The sequence below is a fragment of the Hyperoodon ampullatus genome, assembly GCF_949752795.1.
Source record: "Hyperoodon ampullatus genome assembly, chromosome: 15".
NCBI classification, from domain to species: domain Eukaryota; kingdom Metazoa; phylum Chordata; class Mammalia; order Artiodactyla; family Ziphiidae; genus Hyperoodon; species Hyperoodon ampullatus.
Window position 1 is genome coordinate 17,645,236 of NC_136928.1, and position 22,648 is coordinate 17,667,883.

The window sequence follows — 22,648 nt, forward strand, 5'->3', positions numbered from 1 at the left end:
GCTGTCCTTGCTGGAGTTGGATTGAGGCCAGCTGTATAAATATTGATAAAAGCAGCCCCTGCTAATGTTTTGCTGCCTCTTTTACTAGGCTAATATTAATGTTTAAAACGGGGAAAAGACAGTTGCTTAATTTTTACCCAAAGAGTCTAATAAAGTTTTGGTAAGTAATTTTAACCTCTGCTGCTCATGACTAGAGGAAAATACCTGAATGTTAAGTTGGATATTTAGAAATGAAATTGCCCAGAAGAGGAGAAGCCTGTAGGGAGATGAGCATAGGCTAGAGCATTTGTTTTCTGTTGTCACGTAACGTATTAACCACAGTCTCAGCCGCTTAAAACCACACGTGCTCATCACCCTGCTGTTTCTCTGGGTCAGGACTCTGGGCACAGCTTAGCTCGCTGATCTGCTTAGGGTCTCACAAGGCTTCAAGAAAGACCTCAGCCAAAGCTGGGTTCTCCTCAGATCCTTGACAGGGCAGGTATCTGCTTCCAAGTTCTCCCAGGTTGTTGGCAGAAGTCATTTCCTTGTGGTTATAAAATTCATGGCAAGTTGCTTCTTCAAAACCAAGACTGGAGTGAGAGACTTTAATAAGATGGGTGCTACCCTCTTAGGTAATCATATAAATGCAGTGGCCTAGATTCTGTCTCCTTTGTTGCATTCCATTGGTTGGAAGCAAGTCACAGGTCCAGCCCACACTCAAGGAAGAGGGGAATTCCACAAAGGTGTGCCCACCAGGGGCCAGGATCAGGGAGGCCTCTGTAAAGTCAACCTGCCAAGCCCAGTCAGTCCATCCTTAAGTTGGATCCAGGGGATTCCCCAGAATGGTACTCCTTTGCCTCCCATCATTTCAAACCTTACAAGGACTTCTTCTGTCCTGTCTTTGTGTCTCAGAGAATTGCTTTATTTCAGAAGGTTTTTCTGGCCACTCCTAGGTGACCATTGGCCTTTGGTCAGGCTCAGGGGAGACAAAAAGTTACCCAAGCACTATTTTTAAGGGCCATTCCAGTTCTCAAGGTCTTCTCAATCTAAATGGTGCCTCTTTCAGGCCAAACACGTGTTTTCTTCATCTTTTCTTGTTAACAATACTAACTAGTATGCTTATCATTCTGTCACAGTTTCACCAAGGACAATTTGGAATTGCGCTGGCCATTTTAGGGAGCTTTTGACACGAGCAACATTGTATGTTTGGGAGGTACTTTAGAACAAAAAAGAACAAAAAGTGAAGAAACCTCCATGAAGACATTATTTGTTTTTCTTTAAAAAAAAAAAGACCATTTTATTTAATGTAGAGGATATTTAATATCCTCTCCTTCCTTTCTATACTTTGAGGAGTATTAAATACTGGCTTCTTGATCACACAGCTTGATAAAAATATCAAGGGTCCAAGTTACTGTCTAAACCATCTGTTGCTCTCTTTTTATGTATTTGTGTCAAAATCTGTTTTATACATTTAAACTTTTCTCAGCTTTAAGACCTTGGTAAACAATTAATTAATTAAAACTGGAAGTCTGGACAGTTTCTAAATAAGAAACTGATATAAAACATTAGTCACTAAATAAAATTTTTACCCTTATTTCTCAGAATGGCAATCCATTAACAAACGATGAAAATGCCTTTGAATAATATTATTTATGTTTCTTTTTCCCTCAAAATTATTAAAATGATATGAAATGAGTGCTCATGGGGAAAAAAATAGCCAAACAATTCATTTTCTGTTCTCTAATTTTCTTTATTTTCTGGAGAAAAGAAAAATAGTTGATCACTTCAGTTAAAGAGGATATAAACAGTTAATTATACCAGGCACAGTAATTACAGAGAAATACAAATATGTATTTAACATAATGGATATGATTTTCTGCTTATTAACATGGTAAATTTAGTGATATGTACATTTTTTATTTAATATACTGATAAATTATGTTTTAAATCTATAGGTATTCAATATAAGCTTTAAATGTCTTAAATATATTTACACATGCCTAAATACTTGCATATAAAGGTATATTAGTAATGACTACAATCTGTGCATGAACAATGTAAAATAAAAGTAAAAATAGAATTTGGATAAACTAAGGTATTTTTCATCAAATTATTTCCTATTTTGGGGTACTTATCACATATCTTGTCTTCTATAAAAACTAGTCTTGGGCTTCCCTGGTGGCGCAGTGGTTGAGAGTCCACCTGCTGATGCAGGGGACACGGGTTCGTGCCCCGGTCCGGCAAGATCCCACATGCCGTGGAGCGGCTGGGCCCGTGAGCCATGGCCGCTGAGCCTGCGCATCCGGGGCCTGTGCTCCGCAACGGGAGAGGCCACAACAGTGACAGGCCCGCATACCGCAAAAAAAAAAAAAAAAAAAAAAACTAGTCTTGATTTTGCCTTTCCCAAAGTCATATCTAGATTCAAAATAATAAAATTGTTAGGATGAATTTTATGCCTACACTATCTGTGGATTTTCTAAAGTGGCCATTAGATGGCATAAATAAAGATTTGCTGTTAACCACATAAAAGTAAGAGCAATAGGAATGATTAAGTCTGTCCAAAGTTTCTCCAAACTTCAATTCTATTGCAAGAATTTTTGTCTACCAAGCTTATTTTCTTTTAATTAATTAATTAATTTATACTTTGGCTGCGTTGGCTCTTCGTTGCTGCGCACGGGCTTTCTCTAGTTGTGGCGAGCGGGGGCTGCTCTTCATTGTGGTGCGTGGGCTTCTCATTGCGGTGGCTTCTCTTGTTGCGGAGCACAAGCTGTAGTCGCACGGGCTTCAGTAGTTGTGGCACATGGGCTCAGTAGTTGTGGGTCACGGGCTCTAGAGTGCAGGCTTAGTAGTTGTGGCGCACGGGCTTGGTTGCTCCACGGCATGTGGGATTTTCCTGGACCAGGACTCGAACCGTCCCCTGCATTGGCAGGCAGATTCTTAACCACTGCGCCACCAGGGAAGTCCCTACCAAACTGAATATTAAAACAATCGTGACAAATTAAAAAAGGAGTTGATCTTCCTAGGTTAGTTATATATAAGTAAGGTCTATTAAATATCTTTCAGTGAATATGTTTTTCAAGTTAAAAGAAACATAGTCCTAGGACACAAAGACTGGTACAATCAAACTATCTTCCAAAAGTTTCCTCCATTGTTCTGGATTCACAAATCCTCCTCTTGCCCCACCCCCTTTCCTTTTATTATAAATCTGAACAGGCACTAGGGAACTGCTTCAGTTAAATGGAAATCACCAGAGGCCCTTTGCTTATCTCAGTCTTTCTTTAGCTCCAGTAGCCAAAACATATATATATCCATCTTGTCTAAGAACCACAGCAGTGACAACAAAAGTGTGAAAACTTCAGCTGGTTTAGTTCTAGGGTCTCCACTCATCTTAATGGTTTCCCATGCTGTGCTGTATAGATTCTTCCATTGACAGTAAGCTCTCAGCATCTTTCAGCTAGTCACCTAACCTATGAAGTACTGGTGCTCTTCTGTCACGCATCACTGCCCCGCTCTAAACCCAGCCACCTCCTTCCCTCTCCCACAAAGGGACAGCCCATAATTGCTTGCCTCAGGGAACTATCCATACCCTGCACTGACCTTCTGAAGACTCCCTTGGATAACTCTGATTTAATTGTGTATGTAGATTATTCATACTTAGAAAGTAAAATTAAAAGTGTCATCAGACTCAATTTACCCTTGAATTATAAGGTTTTCTCAAAAATTGTACCCATTCAATACCCTCTCCCAGATCTGCCAAATAACAAAAGTAAATATACTGATAGGATACGTAGATGATTTGGAGATAGTCCATGACATTGAAATGCTTTAGAAACAAATGCCCAGGGCCTCCCTGGTGTAGCAGTGGTTGAGAGTCCGCCTGCCGATGCAGGGGATACGGGTTCGTGCCCCGGTCTGGGAGGATCCCACATGCCGCAGAGCGGCTGGGCCCGTGAGCCATGGCCGCTGGGCCTGCGCGTCCGGAGCCTGTGCTCCGCAAAGGGAGAGGCCACAACAGTGAGAGGCCCGTGAACAGCAAAAAAAAAAAAAAAAAGAAAGAAACAAATGCCCATCACACGAGCCCCTATAAAACTGACAGTGAATTAAAGAGCTTTGACATGCTTTTCTATATGTAAGGAGTTGACCATGATAAAAAGTGAAATTTAGCAAATATTGTGATATTAAAAATATCAAAAAGTAGTGATATTACCCATAAAGCAGAGAAAAATTGGCAACAGTATTGAACCAGCATTAGTAGGGTAACTTTAAAGATACCACTGAGGAGTTTTCCACTGCATATCCTACCTGCCAACAACACAATCCTGACAAGACTGGACAGGATGCTCATGTCCCCTTTGAACACCTTGATTTCCTCTAAGCTGGTGGAGGGTGGTTTGTACTTCTTGCTGCATTTATGAACTACAGGGCAAGCACAACTGTGGCTATTAGGATAAACAAAAAATCCATCCGATTCTCTAAAAGACCCAGCTGGATTCTGGGACATGCTTTCATTGCCTGGGTTTTATAATCTGGGACCCTGGCTTTAAGTCTTGTCACAAGACTCATGATCCTTTTGCTTCTGGTCATTGCCTGTGTTACAGTTGGTCAGTGTATCCTGTCCAACAACTTAAATGCTGCCGTGCAGTCGTTGGCACATCAGATAACTCAACAACTCATCCTACAACTAGCCCTAGTCCAACAAAGACTATGCCCTCTGGACATCCTCCTGGTCTTAACTGACAAAATCTTGACCAGCGAAAATCTGGACGTCGTGGATTAATGCCTTGTGGTCTGACTTTGTCTGCCCTTGACTGAAGAGGGGCATTAGAGAAGAGCAGCTCTGACAGCCAGGAGCTGGCCTGGAAAGCCTCGGTGTGTCTAGGAGACGACTCAGCACTGACAGGTGTTTCCTACTGAACGTAAGCAATTTCACAGGTCACCAACATCAGATGAAGCTGCTCTGTGACTGATGGATCAAGGCGAAAACAAGCTCACTCCATAATCACATCCGAGTGCAGACGAAAACACAAGCAGTGTTCAAGCTGGAAAAATGAGGCACATCCCCTATTCCGGGTAATGTGGGGCCTGCTGCTCCTCGTCACACAGCTTTAGCCTCGCTTCATTCCTCTCACCTTCTAGATGAGATTCATGAAGACACCAATCATAGAGCCATCTCTCTTTTCCTGACAGCATCCACTCCAGAGCAAACCGTGCTTCTTTGAACACTCATCAAAATCATCTAATAAGAGCCCAGATCCTTTAAAGTCCATCCCAAAGAACTTTTCATGAGATGCAATAAAGGGAACTTATCCAGCTCCAGGTGTGTCTGGTGGTCTGTGGCCAGCCTGCACTCCCGATACTAATTCTTGTGGCTCTCGGGTCTAAGCTGCTGAGGATCATTCTACTCAGCCTCGAACTCCTTAGAGTATCTCTTTGCTCCTTCCTTCACCACAGGTAACCCAGTCTGCTGGTTTCCCAGCCTGGAGAGCTTGCCAGAAAAAAAACTCAAGTGGATTTGTTATAAAGCAGAAACTAACACACCATTGTAAAGCAATTATACTCCAATAAAGATGTAAAAAAAACAAAAAACTCAGGTGGCACCAGTCCTGCTTTCTCTTCTGTGCAGGAGGTCATCATTTCCCTGCTTTCTGTGTTCCTTTTTCCCAGGAAGGCTGGTACAATTCCAGGGCCTCAGGACAGCTTGGCCTGACATGTCAAGGGAATCTCTAGGGAAGAGAATGTGGGATAAAGCCTTGGGGGTGAGAAATGGGGTGCGGGAAACAGGACAGGAGAAACCGTCAGGTTCCGCTACCCCGGCCAGGACACCTTGCCCCTGTTCCGCCCTAACTGAGGCTTGTACCCTGTCCCCTGCAGCCCCAGGGAGTCCCGGGCAAGCTCCTTGATAACGGCAACTGTCAGCAACTGTGTGTCGTTATCCTAGCTGTGAGGTGTTTTCATATATGTACATGTACATTGTCTTCCAAAGCTGGCATTCTGCTATTTGGGGAGCTTGGAGAAGATACTGCATCCTCTGTGCCCACTTCAGTGTTCACGGTCCTCTTTCTGAGCCCCCATAACCCCAGCCTCCACCTTCTCAGAGGGCACTACAAGGTCTCCCAGCCTCTGCTGGTGTGCCTTCCACAGGCCCGTTTCCCTTCACTGCAAACGTCCAGGCTCCCGGCAGGTCTCCCTCACTGTCTCCCTCCTCACCGGCGGGCCCTGCCCCCTACCACACTTTTCCACTGCATCACTGGCTCTTGTTCTGCCGCCAGGGCCCTCTCTGCCAAGGCCCCTCCATTTTCACTGGCATTCCTACCCCCACGACTCGCCTTAACACTTTGCTCGGGAGTCCCCTGGCCACTGTGTCCTCATAATAGTCACTTGTCCTCTTTCACTCCCACTCATCCCCACCGGCTTCTTCGTCTTGGCCACCAGGGTCTTCTCTGTCCTTGGACCCACCTCCTCTCCACTTTCCCCTTGTTCACCATCAACCTTAGGCTTCTTTCTGACACCAGAGCCCTTCTGGCCCCTGGACCACCGTCCTAGTGGACCATCTCCCCAGCTCCCACCAGAGCACGCTCTTGTTCCCCAACTAGACACCACTTTGTCTCTGGGGCTCTATTCTGTAACCCCATGTTCATAGCAGCATTATTTAACAATAGCCAAGACATGGAGACAAGCTAAGTGTCTATCAATGGATGAATGGATAAACCAAATGTAGCATAGCTATACATATACATATATATATATACATACACACATTATATATATATTCAATATATATATATATTATTCAGCCATAAAAAGAAGGAAATTCTGTCATTTCCAACAAGATGAATGGACCTTGACAGCATTATGCTAAGTGAAATAAGTCAGACAAAGACTAATACTATATGATCCCACTTATGTGGAATCTAAAAAGAAACCTCATAGAAAAAGAGACCAGATTTGTTGTTACCATAGGCAAGAGGTGGGGGAGTGGGAATTGGATGAACGTGCTCAAAAGGCCTAAACTTCCAGTTGTAAGACAAATACTAGGGAAGTAATGTACAATGTGATGACTCTAGTTAACACTGCTGTGTGATGTATTTTGAAAATTGGTAAGAAAGTAGATCCTAAAAATTCTCATCACATTAGATTCTTTTTTGTGTGTGTACATCCGTATGAGATGACGGATGTTAACTAAACTTTTTAATCATTCCACAATATGTGTAAGTCAAATCATTATGCTGTACACCTTAAACATACAGTGTTGTAGGTCAATTGTATCTTAATAAAACTGGAAAAAAACTGAACTAAAATGAATAAAAGAAAAAAAGAAATGTAGTCATTGAATTAAGGCCTTGAGTCTTCAGGAATACCCAGGGAAGGGTCAGCTGTTCAGAAAAGTTACCTCCAAGCCACGGTCTGCTCTCCTCAGGTCATCAATTCAGTCTGATGGGGGAAGCAAGTGGGAAAGTGATGGTTCTCAGGGAGCAGCAGCCTGTCTGGAGCACAGAGAGAGGTGGTGCCCCAGGAAGGGAGCTGGGATTGGGTAGAAGAGGTGCAGGGCAGAGCCCCTGAAAGAGGGCACCTGGAAAGGCACATTTTGCCCACCTAAAACTTGCCACAGAGTATGCGTTGGGATCATTTTCGTGCTATAAAATAAAACAGTCCCTTAATCTCCTGTGATGTTTTATAGCCAAAATCCAACAGCCAACTGAACCAGCCTGTACGGCTTTGCTGTCCTACCTGCATCAGCCCGAATCCCAATCCGTTTCCTGTATCTCCCCAGGCATCTCTGAGGACCCGCCCAGCATGGCTCTCCCAGGAGATGATGGCCGCAAGGGTCGTTGAGTCCACACAAAACCATTACCCAGCTTCTTGGATGCTGGCTTTGCTGGCTAACATCCTTCGAAGATCCTTTGCTTCAGTCTTTCGGAGGCAGTGACCCCTGAGGACAGGAGAAGAGAGAGGGTGCTGTCTCCAAAATGGAGCTTGCATACCCAAGGGAGAGAGCATGGTACACTGGGGTGTGGGAAATAAGTACTGGAAATTCTGTTTCCATTTGTTTTTTCATCAAATCCTTCAAATTTATATTTTTGTAATATTTCATAATGTATGTAAAATATCAGAGTACAGGAAATTTGTAAAATGAACAAATATATTCGGGTGTCCTTAAAAAATTCTTCACTAGTAGCGATGTGCAATTAAAGTTTTGATGTATGTGCTCTATGTAATCTGCTTTAAAGAGCCCATCTACATGAGGGCACTGAAGGAAACATACTGTCACCATTACTAGCAATAAAAACAATGATAGCTACTGTTTCTGGGCATTGAATCAGTTGCTTTATATTTATTTCCTCATTCAGTTCCCATGATAAAAGTTCAGTATGTTTTCTTCAGAGTCACCACCCTGGGAAGGATCCTACTTAGTCCACCAGGTTGGAAATTCTTCCTTTGGGCCGGTGTGGTGTCCATCTGAGTTAAATCAGGCTCATTAAACCTCTACATTTGAACGAAAACAACCTTGCCTGGGTTAATCACCTGGTTCTTTGCGTGTTAGCTTTTTGCAACATGTGACTCCAAAGACCTTTTGGGGGTTTCCAGATATCACCTCTACCTTCACAGGTAATCTGCCTTCATGGGTGATATTTTAAAATTTCTTCCTAGGCAATTCCAAAAGAAGAATGTTTTAAATTATGCTGGAAGTTTCCAGGGTAACTGATCGAAGGGGTTGGGGGAGGACAAGGTTTCTTTGGGTTTATAATCGGTTGTATTTTACATTTCAGAATTAGCCACAACATTATACATGTCTGAAACCGAGTAGGCCTTTATCTTACATACAAAATGAAGGAGGTGAACGAGGGAAGAAAAGATTCAGAGAAAGAATTTCCAACCAACATTTGATTGATCCCTTGCATTACTGAAGACATTTAACCAGCCATGTACCTTATGGGGTCAACTAGAAATTGTGAGGGCAGAGGTGGGAATTGGTGAATCCATGATGCAGACAGAACACTGTTACTACACACATAGGACATCACGGGGATTAAGGGCACATGCTCCAGAGCCTGGCATCCCTGGGTTCAAACCCTAGTACTGGCTGTGGGAACTTGGCAAGTAATTTAACTTTGCTGTGTCTTATCCATTTTCTCATCCATTAAATGAGGATGATAATAGAATTTTTATCATGGGAATTAAATGAGGAAATACATGTAAAGCAGCTGATTCAGTCCCCAGAGATAGTAGCTATCATTGTTTTTATTGCTAGTAATGGTGACAGTATGTTTCCTTCAGAAATGAACACAGTCACTTAACCTTTTTATACCATTTGACCTCTGCCCCTAGCATATTAAGGCCCAGGCTATCAGTGAATCCAGGCTGCTGGGGAGAACTTGGACTGGCCCCTACTTTTGCCAACATGTTGAGGAAGGCAATGAATTTTAAGATTCCTTGACGTCCTAGCTTGGGAAGTAGGCCTCCTTACTCTCCCGACTATTAGCACCTGGGAGGCAGACGACACCTGCTAGCACTGGGCTTGCCCCCAGAGTAGGGCTCACTTCCTGAGTGATTATGCAATTGAATGCGTAACCCTGCCATGTCCTTAAGAATTTGATCTCACGGGAAAGACTTGATTTGAAAGTTTTGCAAAGTGGACTCATATCTGTGTGCTGATTTGGGGTGTCCGGTGCCTAAAATGTTTATGCCCCTGTGCAAACACGATAGTCACTATTCAAACCTGAGATCATTTTTCCCTCTCTTTGGGAGGTTATCACTGATGCTCCCTTAATCTCGCACTTGTGTAGATCACCAAAACACCCATCCAGTTCCCTCCTTCTCAAACACCAGCTGAAAATTAGGCAGAGAAATGAGAGTGTGTGTTGGCCGGGGCAGAGTTGCTCTCCTCAGGGCCGAACTTGCCTACTGGGAATTCCGGGAAAGTGGTCACATGGAGGTTTCTGGACCCAGCTCCAGACCCCCACATTGCTCCAGAAGGGAACAGACCAAGACTTTGAGGCCAGGCCCAGAAAAGGGAAGAAGCTGCACACAGAACAAAGAACGTCTAAGCGAAATGGTCCATATCGTACCTACGGCAGCTATGGCTCAGTTTTCTTCATCATCATGAGTTTTAATAATTGAATGTACTTTGCCATTAAGGAGGTCCTCTATTGGTCTCTCCTGTTGTTTCAACAGCAGCTTTGTGTGCAAAGAGGTCTTACTAGTAAAGGTATGCAGATGGATTCACTCATTGAATATTGATCAATGCTGGTAAATTAATCTTATTCCCTAATGGATGTACTCCATACTCTGGTCTAATTCATGTCCTCTGACCACCCCCCGCACCGCCGTGCTGAGCCACCTCCCACAGAGCACGCACTCTCGGGTGAACCTTCGGCTCTTGGCTCTTCTTTGAGCAGAAGGCTTCTCTCTTTTCAGAATGAATCTTCCATACTCTGAAGATACCTGTGGCTCTCACAACTTCCCCCTCCAACTCTGCTCTCACTGTGGGTACTGGACCTCAGGACCTTTCAGAGGTCTTCACTGGTGATGACAGTCAAGATGTCCTGAGATCTCCACAGAGTGGACACTCTCTCCAGATCCCCCAAGAAGACCCCAAGACCCAGAACCATCCACAGACTCCACAGCCTCATGCTCCTCACCTGTTTTCAAAGTATGCTGAGAAGGAGACAAAATGAGAACAGACCCTATCTCTTAGCACTACTCTGTAAATAAGAGCATAGATAGATAGACAGATAAAAACTAAAACAACCCATGCACTGCACCTAGGGGAAAGTCTTTGTAAGCACCATGGTGTTGAGCAGCTGTGAGGAAAGCTGTGTTTTCTTCTCCCATAAACCCCACAACAATACCTTCAGAACTGTATTGCATTTAACTTGTATCTTCTTCCCCTAAGATACTCTGACAAAACATTCTAGAATCCAGGACAACCCCAAGATCAGTTCATTATATTCTTGCAAGAAAATCAAAGTAAAAATGTGTGTACATAATCAAATTTAACCTAATTATTATGCTTTTATAACTTTCATAAAGTATAAGGACACATATTGGAACACATTGTTCTATCTGATCATTTTTATTTTAGATCCGTGGACACAAAGCTCAAAGGACACCTGAGCAGGGGACTCTTTTCTTTAGAGAGAACTTCAAACAATTCTCAAAGATGTAAGTGATAAGGAATTTTTGTTCTTTACTTGTGAAAATGCTAATCCAGATTCTCTGGCTCCAATTACTTAACTTGGAAATAACACATAATAACAATAACTTAACTAAGAGTTCACTTTGTAAAACATCTTCGTCTTCATTTTAGGATCCAGTGCGGGAAAGAGACAGGAAGTAGTGACAGATGGCTGGGAAATGGAGGCAGCGGGAGGGGATGCCAAGCCCATGGCAGAGCCTTAGCAATGGAGAGGTTGGTGTAGACCCAGGAATTCAGAAGGGGCCGACGACCTGGGGAACAGGTGGGGGAGCATAGATCCTGCAGAAGGAAGGACCAGGATGTGAGCGACGGAGTGAAGGACATGGTTGGAGAGAAATTTAGGCAGGAGAGAAGAGGATGTGGTTAGGAATGGAGCCATGTAGAGCCACGAAGAGAAGCCAAACCCATAGCTTTTCATGGCGTCGACTTGGTGTGATCAAACAGGTGAGACGACATGCTCACAGCCATGGCTCCTAGAGCGCTCCATATAGTTTGGCCAGTTTCAGATTACAGCGAACAGCACACAGCGACTTACTTCATTCTTTAAAAATGAGAAAAGCTATTTTTCCTACATTCAAAATGGATTTGGCAAAGCCAAGCCCTGGAGTGGGGTTGCTACTCTTTGCTGCTCTTAAATTAGAGCTTGTCAATCAAGTAGGAATCACCCCCAGACAACCAGCAAAGAAAGACAAGCAGGTGGAACAGAAATGAGCAGCAAACCGTCCGTACCCAGACTCCGCTCGCTCCCTGTGTGCAGCTCATCTCAGGATGCCAGAGCCTGCGGGTCAGGCAGGCGCTTCAAGCTCAAAGGCACAATCAGAAACCACGCCTCTCCCATCCCTTTCTGCCCTTCATATTTTCAAAGCTTCATCCAAGTTTTAACTTTTCATCTTACTAAAAGTAAACGGCATAGCTTTTTTTGAGGAACCTATTGAGTGAACCCAAGCAGCAGGAATGTCCACATGGCATGATAATTCCTTTGAGACTTTAATTTGTGTTTTTTTGTGTGTGTTTTCTCTCCCTCATTGGCCAGGCCTTTCTTTGTGTTCCTTTGACTGAGGTCAGCCTCTGTTCCAGGTATTTGTTTTTAAAAGCGTGAAGTTATTAAGGGGTATTAAGCTAGAGGGAGGGAAGAGAAGTGTTTTAAAGAGTGGAGAAAAGAGAGGCTCTGCACCGCACACCCAAGCAGGCGCCTTCCTACATCCCTAGACATTTCAGGATGCTCAGCTGATTTCCATCTGCCAGGATCTGCATCTCGGTGTCAACGGTCTCATTCCCTTGGAAGTTCAGAAAAGTGTGCCACCTATTTGCATGGCAGACCAAAGGAGCAAAGAATTAAGCTGCTCTCCTCCCAACAGGCAGATACCCCAGTCAATGGCTCTTAGAAGTTGATGTATAAATACCCCAGCTTCTTGGCCCTTGTGTATAATAATTCTGCAGTGTGTTTTGCACAATCCCTCAACGTTTGCTTGGAGGATTGAGCTCCAGTGCCCACTGTGGTAGCCGGCTTGATGACACACATTTTATTGGCTTTCTTCCCTTCCCTGTATCCCCCAGCCACTTCATATCAGCATTCTGTGAACCTCTCAAATGAACCACCTGCACCTGAACTTGTTTCAGGGTCTGCTTCTATGGGAACCAAACTAAGACACCTTAAATATTGACTCTCCTCTAGAACATCTGGTATCTCAGTCATAAAAAGAATACTGGGGGAATAGATTCAGAGTATGAGTCATCATACTATTTCTTGTTTTTCAAATTATTTGGAAATTATCTCACCTGGGTGTACTTTTTTGCTTCAGTAGTGACATTGAAGGAGTTGGCAATTAGATGGAGTACATGCTGTGGTTTCTCCCACAGAAGAAATCATTCTTGAGCGAAGTGAACATCTAAAGAATGTCCTGGATTGCCCACATGCAGAGATAATAATCAAAATATTTAACCGGTTCAGCATGGTCCTCAACCAATCATAAAAGATGCTGGTCTACATGCTGCAGGGCTGCCTCACCAGCTGACCATAGGCTCTGCCCAGTGAAACACAGGGGTCCCAGTTCTGCCTGGGTCAAATCTGCAGGTAGAGTTGAGAGGTCACTGAACAGAGAAGGGTTTACTTGGCTTTCTCCAAGGGGGCTCAGAAGTAGGTGGGTATGATTTTGATTCCTCCTCAGAAAAAGAAGTGACGTGTAGAAACATTTATTGAACATCTCTGAAGGGAGCTAAAGGCCCAGCAGGGGCCACATCGGCAGGGACTTTGAGAGTTTTACATTCCAACATATTATTTGTGTTTTCTTCTGAGTATGGAAGTAAAGCCACAAACTGCATCAGGTTTCCTTCTGGAAGAATGTCTCTTCTCCATTGTGGTGGTCTGGGCAAGACTAAAAAGCAAAGCAGCCAGCCTGTAGGTGTGTATATGATCCAAGGTAAGTCCATCAGTCTCTCCTGGAACTATAAAAGTGAAGCAGAATGATGAAAGGATGGGAGAAAACGTCGTTGGTTTTCATTTACGCAGTGCGAGTGCTCATTCATTCATGCAGTAAGGATGCTATAAAGTATGGTCAACTGCTTCCTGCTACCCAGACCCCAGAGTTGCCTGGTTACTCTTCTTGTCCTTGACCCTCTCATTGGCTCTGTGAGCCTTTTGATAGCCTTTCGATAGCCTTTCGGTAATTTCCTTTTACTGCTTAAAATTTCCAGAGCTGGTTAATTTTACTTACACCTAAAGAACCATAACAAAATTGGCTCCTATATGCTTATCTTCAGCCATGTTTGGTGGAGAATGGACCTCTTGAAAGATTGTGTGGCAGCAACTACTGAAAAGGGAAGAAAAGAAGCCAGTCCCTGGATCTTCAGCAAACAAGAGGAAGAAGACACAAGAGGTAGGTGTGGGCCTGAGGGACACAGTGTACGTCCCTTGAGGAAGATCAGCTTCACCACAGTTGGCTCTCAGGTACTCAGGGAGCTAGAATTCCACCCTGGGTTCTCCATGGCCTCCCAGGTTGACTGGCTTGGGAGTCAGGCATTCCTCACAAGCAAAGCCCTAGTAGCTTGAGCAGATACTAGGAAAAGGACAAAGGCTCAGATCAGGCTCTCTTCTTGTTAGCAATTCTGGTAAGACAGGGAGTAGGTGGGCATTGAAATCATGGGCTAGGAGTTCCCTGGAAGTCCAATGGTTAAGGCTCCACGCTTCCACTGCAGGGGGGTATGGGTTTGATCCCTGGTTGGGGAACTAAGATCCCACATGCCGTGTGGTATAACCAAGAAAAAAAAAAAAAGTAAAGAAAAGAAATCATGGACTAAAATGAGGCCTTGCTGCAATATGTAGACTTACTCTTAAGAATATGCTAAGAATATGTCACTTACTATGATATTTACTGCACAATAATTATGCATATGTTTATGCATATTTCATGGGAACCATAATGTGAACTGGGTGGATTTTCCTTTTTTATGCTTATTTGCATGAAGAAAAGTGAGAAATGAATTTTCTGTCATAAGTGCAACCATTCCTTTGCCAGTGTTGGGTACAACACAACCATATCAAACCCTCAAAGAAGGGCCATCTGAGCACCTGCCAACCTGGCCCACCCACAGAGCTTTGCCTAGAAGCCGTGTCTCTTATAGAATTTAGCTCGAGCTATAATATCACCGATGAAGTCACTGTCTATGTCCACGGGGGTGGCAATGGCTTCAGTTCCTGACTTGAAGGCTGAGAGACCACCTGAAATGAAACCAGAGGTTCAGATTAAAAGATTAACTTTCAGCAGAAATAAGATATGAGCATTCCCGGGATGTCAGCCCTCCAGGGAAATCTTCCAAAGCAGACAGTCCCAGATCCTCTTTCCCCCTTTCCTCTCCTCCTGAAAGGATCCATTTCCTCAAGAATCACTGAAAAAATTCCAGATTGGTTTCCTTCTCTTTCTCTTTTTCTGAAGACTTTTGTTTTTCTTGCTGCAAAAGTCAGATTTGTTTCTTATTTAGTGCAGGCCTGGCAAAACTAGATCCCCAGTAAATCTTCAGTCTAAAACTGCTTGTAACATTCTCTCAGTCATTCAAGAACTCACTCATTTATTCATTCATTCATTCATTCAATAAAATTTTTTAAGCACCTACTATGGACCAGGATGTGTGCCACACTGAGTGCACGGTGCACAATGATGCTCAAGACATACTCATTCCTTTGTAGGTGTATGTGTGCAATATGCATGTTTGTTCATACGTGTATTATCCCCTAGAAGGTTAATCTTCAGTAGTTACTCATGTGTTTACCATAATTGTACTCTGCTCGGATGTCTAGAGATAAAGACCCCTGGTCCTGATCCCTGCCTTCAAGGACTTTGAAGTAGAAAATAGAAACTGTTTATTTGAAATTAAGGCCATAAAATGTAAAACTGTTTATTTGAAATTAAGGCCATAAAAGGAGAGAGGTATATACATACCATGGGCCTATAGGAGGCAGACTTAATAAGAATTGGTATGGCTGGATGTGAAGGGAGAAGGAACCAGAGAACCTAAGAAAAAAATGTTTTTTCTGGCTGGGATGACTGGGTATATTATAGTGCCTTCCTTTCACAGAGATAGAAAATACAGAAGAAAAAGCAGATTTATAGTGGGAGGCTATTGAGTTAGTTCAGTCTGGGAGATGCTGAACCTGAGGGGGTCTGTGATCAGCCGAGCAGGGATTTCCACCTGGACACATCATGGTACCTAAAGCCCTGGTGTCACTGAGGATGCTCAGAGAGTGAAAACTTGTTCAAAAAATTCAGAAAGTGGGTAACAGCTTCTTGCACCAGGGGGAAAATAACCCATCAGAGGAAGGCAAACATATTCTTTGAAACAATCGCACTAACTCTCAAGGTATCACTCAATGGCTCAATAACCAATGAGATGTAATAAGAACACCCAACGTCTGGCAGAAGGGGAATGGAAATTGGGAATGAAGAACACTCTAAGGAACTCAGTGCTTCAGAGAACACTAGGGGTCCTCCCAGGCCCACTGCTGACCCTATGGACACAGGCCCAGGGAGGCCCAAGGTACACCCGGCCTTCTGGGCTCTCACTCACTGCTCTTCTAAACAAAGCACTGGTCTACCTTTAAGGTATTGAGCCACACTCCACGTGGGGAATTTTTTCTGGATTGCCTTAATTCTGTCTGTGAGAATCCCAACAGCCTGCAAAAGGTGTTCTTTGCTGTCCCAGGTACCAACAGATTGATGGATTTTTTTTATCAAGCTAGAAAATTCAGATAAGAATGTCAACATCTGGATGGAGCAACACATTTTTCTGCTGTCCTGATTTCTCCTCTTTATGTTCAAGGTCATAGACACTGGCCTTATCCCTTTTCTTTATTCCCACAGAATCAATTCTAAAAGTCCTTTCACAGAAAAGAGAATCAGAGAAACACAGTAAGATTTGGGAGAAGTGTATGTGGCATAGTTTTAGTTAAGCACTCAAATATAGAAAAAAAAAGAAAAAGTTGTTTCAAAACAAATAATGAGCACCCAAAGTCTAGATATTTGCAGTCAAAAATAACTGGAAGGCTAGAAGTCTGGGTTTCTCAGACAATTTAAAATAAAGCCTGGGGGAGTTCCCTGGCGGTCCAGTGGTTGGGACTCAGTGCTTTCACTGCCGGGGCCTGGGTTCAATCCCTAGTGGGGGAACTAAGATCCCTCAAGCCGTGTGGAATGGAATAGTATAGAATAGGGGAAAACCTGGAAGCAAATATCCTGATAATTTGGGTCCCCTTCCTCCAATTTGCCTAAAGGACAAGTTGGTTCAAGTAGGGTTTCATTATAATGTTTTGATCTACATGGATGAAATTTACTATTTCATGAACCTCAAAGGGATACCTGTAATAGTACCCTTTATAAAATTTTCTCAATTTAAGTACATTGCATAATATTAATTACAAATTGTAATTACAAAACTCATAAGATACTTTAAAAAAAGGATATCCAATAACTGGTATATCTTGACACGTTACAGAAATCCCAGTGGCAATTATGCAAATACCAGTGTTTTGAAGCCTAGGATAAATGCAGATAGATTTCCAGTTTGGGTTAGCTTCTGTGAGGAAGCATGAAGTGGGGCTGATAGAAAGTTTCTAGCTGAGTACCTGCATCAAGCCAAATTTAAGTCCTTTGTGGTCCCAGGCATCTTGCCAGACGGTTCCACCATGGCTTTCTCTGGAACTGATGGCTGCAATGAGAGCAGGGTCCATGCAGTGCCTCAGCCCAACTTCTTTGATTAGAATTTGGTAAGACTTGAAGACCTTCAAATCCATCTCAGCAAACATTTCAGAACCACGGATGCCTACACCAATAGAAAATAAACTGTTTCCTCCACTCCAGAAGAGACCCCTTTTTCAAAGTTTAATAAGTTAGCCACAGGTCCTGACTGTGGCCCACAGGCTTGGGACAACCATTTTAGGACATTTTTTGATCTCTGATTGCATAAACCCAGAAAGGTCCTCAGCCCCAGATGGATACCACTTCTGCTTTCTTTCTTGTTCTCTTTTCTGCCACATCTGGTGCATTGGGAAAAGTCTTGGACTAGAAGTCAGCCAACCTATGTTTGAGTTTGGTTCTGACACTACCTAGCCCTGGGCCCTTGGGAAGTCTCTCCTCCTTGCTGAGCCTCGGTTGTCTGATCTGTCAACTGGGAAGGTAGGATTAGATTGACCTTGTAGTTGCTTCCAGCTCTGACATGCTAATACTGAGACAACATGAAGAAGACTTCGGATCAGAATTACACAAGAGAGGACATACAGAGAGCGTTGCTTAAAATGCTCATGCTGTAACCTGAAGTAGACACAACAACAAATGAGAAAACAAAGCCAGAATTTGATACTTTATTTAAGCAATCATTTCAATATGTAGAAATAAACACATCTTGACCAGGTTTGGAAAGGATGAAGGGAAAATGAAAAGAAGCAGCTTGATAGGGGAGTCAGGGTTCTGTTTTTCTCTCTCTCTCTTTTTTTTTTTTTTTTTTTTCCGATACGCGGGCCTCTCACTGTTGTGGCCTCTCCCACCGCGGAGCACAGGCTCCGGACACGCAGGCCCAGCAGCCATGACTCACGGGCCCAGCCACTCCGCAGCATGCGGGATCCTCCCGGACCGGGGCACGAACCCATGTCCCCTGCATCGGCAGGCGGACTCTCAACCACTGTGCCACCAGGAAAGCCCTCTCTCATTTTTAATTTTGATATTACTGCTATAATAATGAACTTCTCAAAATTAAGCTACTTCCTAAGAAAGAATCTGAAAATGATGAAAGGGGGCTAGCCAAAGGCTTGCCTGGCTTTACACTCACTGCAGGCAATCAACCTGGTGATATCACAGGTAGCACCAGAGGTCTCCATGGTCATGATGTCACTGTAGCAACCATGGTACAGGCGGGAATGCAGGCGAGGGTTCATTGAATGGGTGAAGGAGCGTGAGCCCCTGGAAGTGCCTGCGGGGCACAATGATCATTCACATGAAGCCTGCGAGAAAATACTGCTCGGAGTTGCTCTCATGAACATCACTCAACCAACAGCAAAGCCATAGGCTTAATCCTCCCCAAGCCCCTCCCCAAGACCCTCCCCCAAGACCCCCAGAATGGCTCACCAGACAAAACAGAAGATTCCCCCTTCCCACTCCAACCTTAAAAAGTTTAATACAGCACTTAATTCTAAATGTTGTGTAAAGTATTATGACAGTCAGTTCTTATAGGTCTCAAAAACATTTGCTGCAATCTTGATCAGGGTGAAAATTGCCAGTAGAGCTTTTGTTTCTTGTTTTTTGGGTTTTTTTATAATTGTATACACACACATACATACATATACATGAAATATTTTATTGTTGTTAGCTTTACAAAAACAGGGTCATATTATTCACACTTTTCTTTTTTTTTGAATTTTATTTTATTTATTTTTTTATACAGCAAGTTCTTATTAGTCATCCATTTTATACACATCAGTGTATACATGTCAATCCCAATCGCCCAGTTCATCCCACCCCCACCCCCACACCCCACTGCTTTCCTGCCTTGGTGTCCATACGTTTGTTCCCTACATCTGTGTCTCAATTTCTGCCCTGCAAGCCGGTTCATCAGTACCATTTTTCTAGGTTCACATATATGCATTAATATACAATATTTGGTTTTCTCTTTCTGACTTACTTCACTCTGTATGACAGTCTCTAGATTCATCCACATCTCTACAAATGACCCAATTTCATTCCTTTTTATGGCTGAGTAATATTCCATTGTATATATGTACCACATCTTCTTTATCCATTCATCTGTCGATGGGCATTTAGGTTGCTTCCATGACCTGGCTCTTGTAAATAGTGCAGCAATGAACATTCGGGTGCATGTGTCTTTTTGAATTATGGTTTCCTCTGGGTATATGCCCAGTAGTGGGATTGCTGGGTCATATGATAATTCTATTTGTAGTTTTTTAAGGAACCTCCATACTGTTCTCCATAGTGGTTGTATCAATTTACATCCCACCAACAGTGCAAGAGGGTTCCCTTTTCTCCACACCCTCTCCAGCATTTGTTGTTTGTAGATTTTCTGATGATGCCCATTCTAACTGGTGTGAGGTGATACCTCATTGTAGTTTTTTTTTTTTTACATCTTTATTGGAGTATAATTGCTTTACAATGGTGTGTTAGTTTCTGCTTTATAACAAAGTGAATCAGTTATACATACACATATGTTCCCATATCTCTTCCCTCTTGCATCTCCCTCCCTCCCACTCTCCCTATCCCACCCCTCTAGGTGGACACAAAGCACCGAGCTGATCTCCCTGTGCTATGCAGCTGCTTCCCACTAGCTATCTACCTTACGTTTGGTAGTGTATATATGTCCATGCCTCTCTCGCGCTTTGTCACAGCTTACCCTTCCCCCTCCCCATATCCTCAAGTCCATTCTCTAGTAGGTCTGTGTTTTTATTCCTGTCTTACCCCTAGGTTCGTCATGGCATCTTTTTTCTTAAATTCCATATATATGTGTTAGCATACGGTATTTGTCTTTCTCTTTCTGACTTACTTCACTCTGTATGACAGACTCTAGGTCTATCCACCTCATTACAAATAGCTCAATTTCATTTCTTTTTATGTCTGAGTAATATTCCATTGTATATATATGCCACATCTTCTTTATCCATTCATCCAATGACGGACACTTAGGTTGTTTCCATCTCCTGGCTATTGTAAATAGAGCTGCAATGAACATTTTGGTACATGACTCTTTTTGAATTATGGTTTTCTCAGGGTATATGCCCAGTAGTGGGATTGCTGGGTCATATGGTATTTCTATTTGTAGTTTTTTAAGGAACCTCCATACTGTTCTCCATAGTGGCTGTACCAATTCACATTCCCACCAGCAGTGCAAGAGTGTTCCCTTTTCTCCACACGCTCTCCAGCATTTATTGTTTCTAGATTTTTTGTTGATGGCCATTCTGACCGATGTGAGATGATATCTCATTGTAGTTTTGATTTGCATTTCTCTAATGATTAATGATGTTGAGCATTCTTTCATGTGTTTGTTGGCAGTCTGTATATCTTCTTTGGAGGAATGCCTATTTAAGTCTTCTGCCCATTTTTGGATTGGGTTGTTTGTTTTTTTGTTATTGAGCTGCATGAGCTGCTTATAAATTTTGGAGATTAATCCTTTGTCAGTTGCTTCATTTGCAAATATTTTCTCCCGTTCTGAGGGTTGTCTTTTGGTCTTGTTTATGGTTTCCTTTGCTGTGCAAAAGCTTTGAAGTTTCATTAGGTCCCATTTGTTTATTTTTGTTTTTATTTCCATTTCTCTAGGAGGTGGGTCCAAAAGGATCTTGCTGTGATTTATGTCATAGAGTGTTCTGCCTATGTTTTCCTCTAAGAGTTTGATAGTTTCCGGCCTTACATTTAGGTTTTTAATCCATTTTGAGTTTATTTTTGTGTATGGTGTTAGGGAGTGATCTAATCTCATACTTTTACATGTACCTGTCCAGTTTTCCCAGCACCACTTATTGAAGAGGCTGTCTTTTCTCCACTGTACATTCCTGCCTCCTTTATCAAAGATAAGGTGACCATGTATGCGTGGGTTTATCTCTGGGCTTTCTATCCTGTTCCATTGATCTATCTTTCTGTTTTTGTGCCAGTACCATACTGTCTTGATTACTGTAGCTTTGTAGTATAGTCTGAAGTCAAGGAGCCTGATTCCTCCAGATCCGTTTTTCGTTCTCAAGATTGCTTTGGCTATTTGGGGTCTTTTGTGTTTCCATACAAATTTTGAAATTTTTTTGTTCTAGTTCTGTGAAAAATGCCAGGGATTGCATTGAATCTGTAGATTGCTTTGGGTAGTAGAGTCATTTTCACAATGTTGATTCTTCCAATCCAAGAACATGGTATATCTCTCCATCTATTTGTATCATCTTTAATTTCTTTCATCAGTGTCTTATAATTTTCTGCATACAGGTCTTTTGTCTCCTTAGGTAGGTTTATTCCTATACATTTTATTCTTTTTGTTGCAATGGTAAATGGGAGTGTTTTCTTGATTTCACTTTCAGATTTTTCATCATTAATGTATAGGAATGCCAGAGATTTCTGTGCATTAATTTTGTATCCAGCAACCTTATCAAATTCATTGATTAGTTCTAGTAGTTTTCTGGTGGCATCTTTAGGATTTTCTGTGTATAGTATCATGTCATCTGCAAACAGTGACAGTTTTATTTCTTCTTTTCCAATTTGTATTCCTTTTATTTCTTTTTCTTCTCTGATTGCTGTCTAGGACTTCCAAAACTATGTTGAATAAGAGTGGTGAGAGTGGACATCCTTGTCTTGTTCCTGATCTTAGTGGAAATGCTTTCAGTTTTTCACCATCCCACTGTCTTTTAGAGATCACACACCTGGTCTCAGGACTTAATGAAGCTCAGGTTCTTTATGTCTCATTGCAGAAAGAATTCAGTGAGAGGCAAAGTGATAGGTTATAATTAGATTTATTTAGAGAGGTACACATTCCATAGACAGAATGTGGTCCATCTCAGAAGGTGAGAATGGCCACAGGGCATGGGGTCATCTCAGTAAGTGAGAGCAGCCCTGGGAGAAACACACTCCACGGAGTGTGGGCCATCGCAGAAGATGAGAGGCCCCAAAATATGGTGTGGTTAGTTTTTATGGACTGGGTAATTTCATAGGCTAATGAGTGAGAAGATTATTCCAATTATTTTGGAGAAAAGGCAGAGATTTCCAGGAATTGGGCCACTGTCCACTTTTTGACCTTTTACGGTTGGCCTCAGAACAGTCATGGCACTCCTGGGTATGTCATTTAGCTAATGTATTACAATGAACATATAATGAGGCTCAAAGTCTGCTGAAAGTCGAACCTTCTGCCATCTTGGACCTCGTTGGTTCTAACCAGTTTTTGTCGTGTCCTCAGTGGCCATGTCATTTTTATAAAGGTTGTGCCCTTCCCTCTTTTTGCAAAACTATCCCCCCCAGC

General features: G+C 42.7%; 1 protein-coding gene across 1 annotated transcript; it reads right to left on the reverse strand.

Moving 5' to 3' along the window:
* Positions 1-14,775: 14,775 nt before the first annotated feature.
* LOC307064153 (lysozyme g-like protein 2) lies at positions 14,776-22,542 on the reverse strand (the record flags this gene model as incomplete). The annotated part of the gene is given in 6 exon segments (XM_079720639.1): positions 14,776-14,894; positions 16,266-16,398; positions 16,400-16,405; positions 17,289-17,485; positions 18,488-18,628; positions 22,533-22,542. Coding segments are annotated over 6 exon segments (606 nt in total).
* Positions 22,543-22,648: the final 106 nt, after the last annotated feature.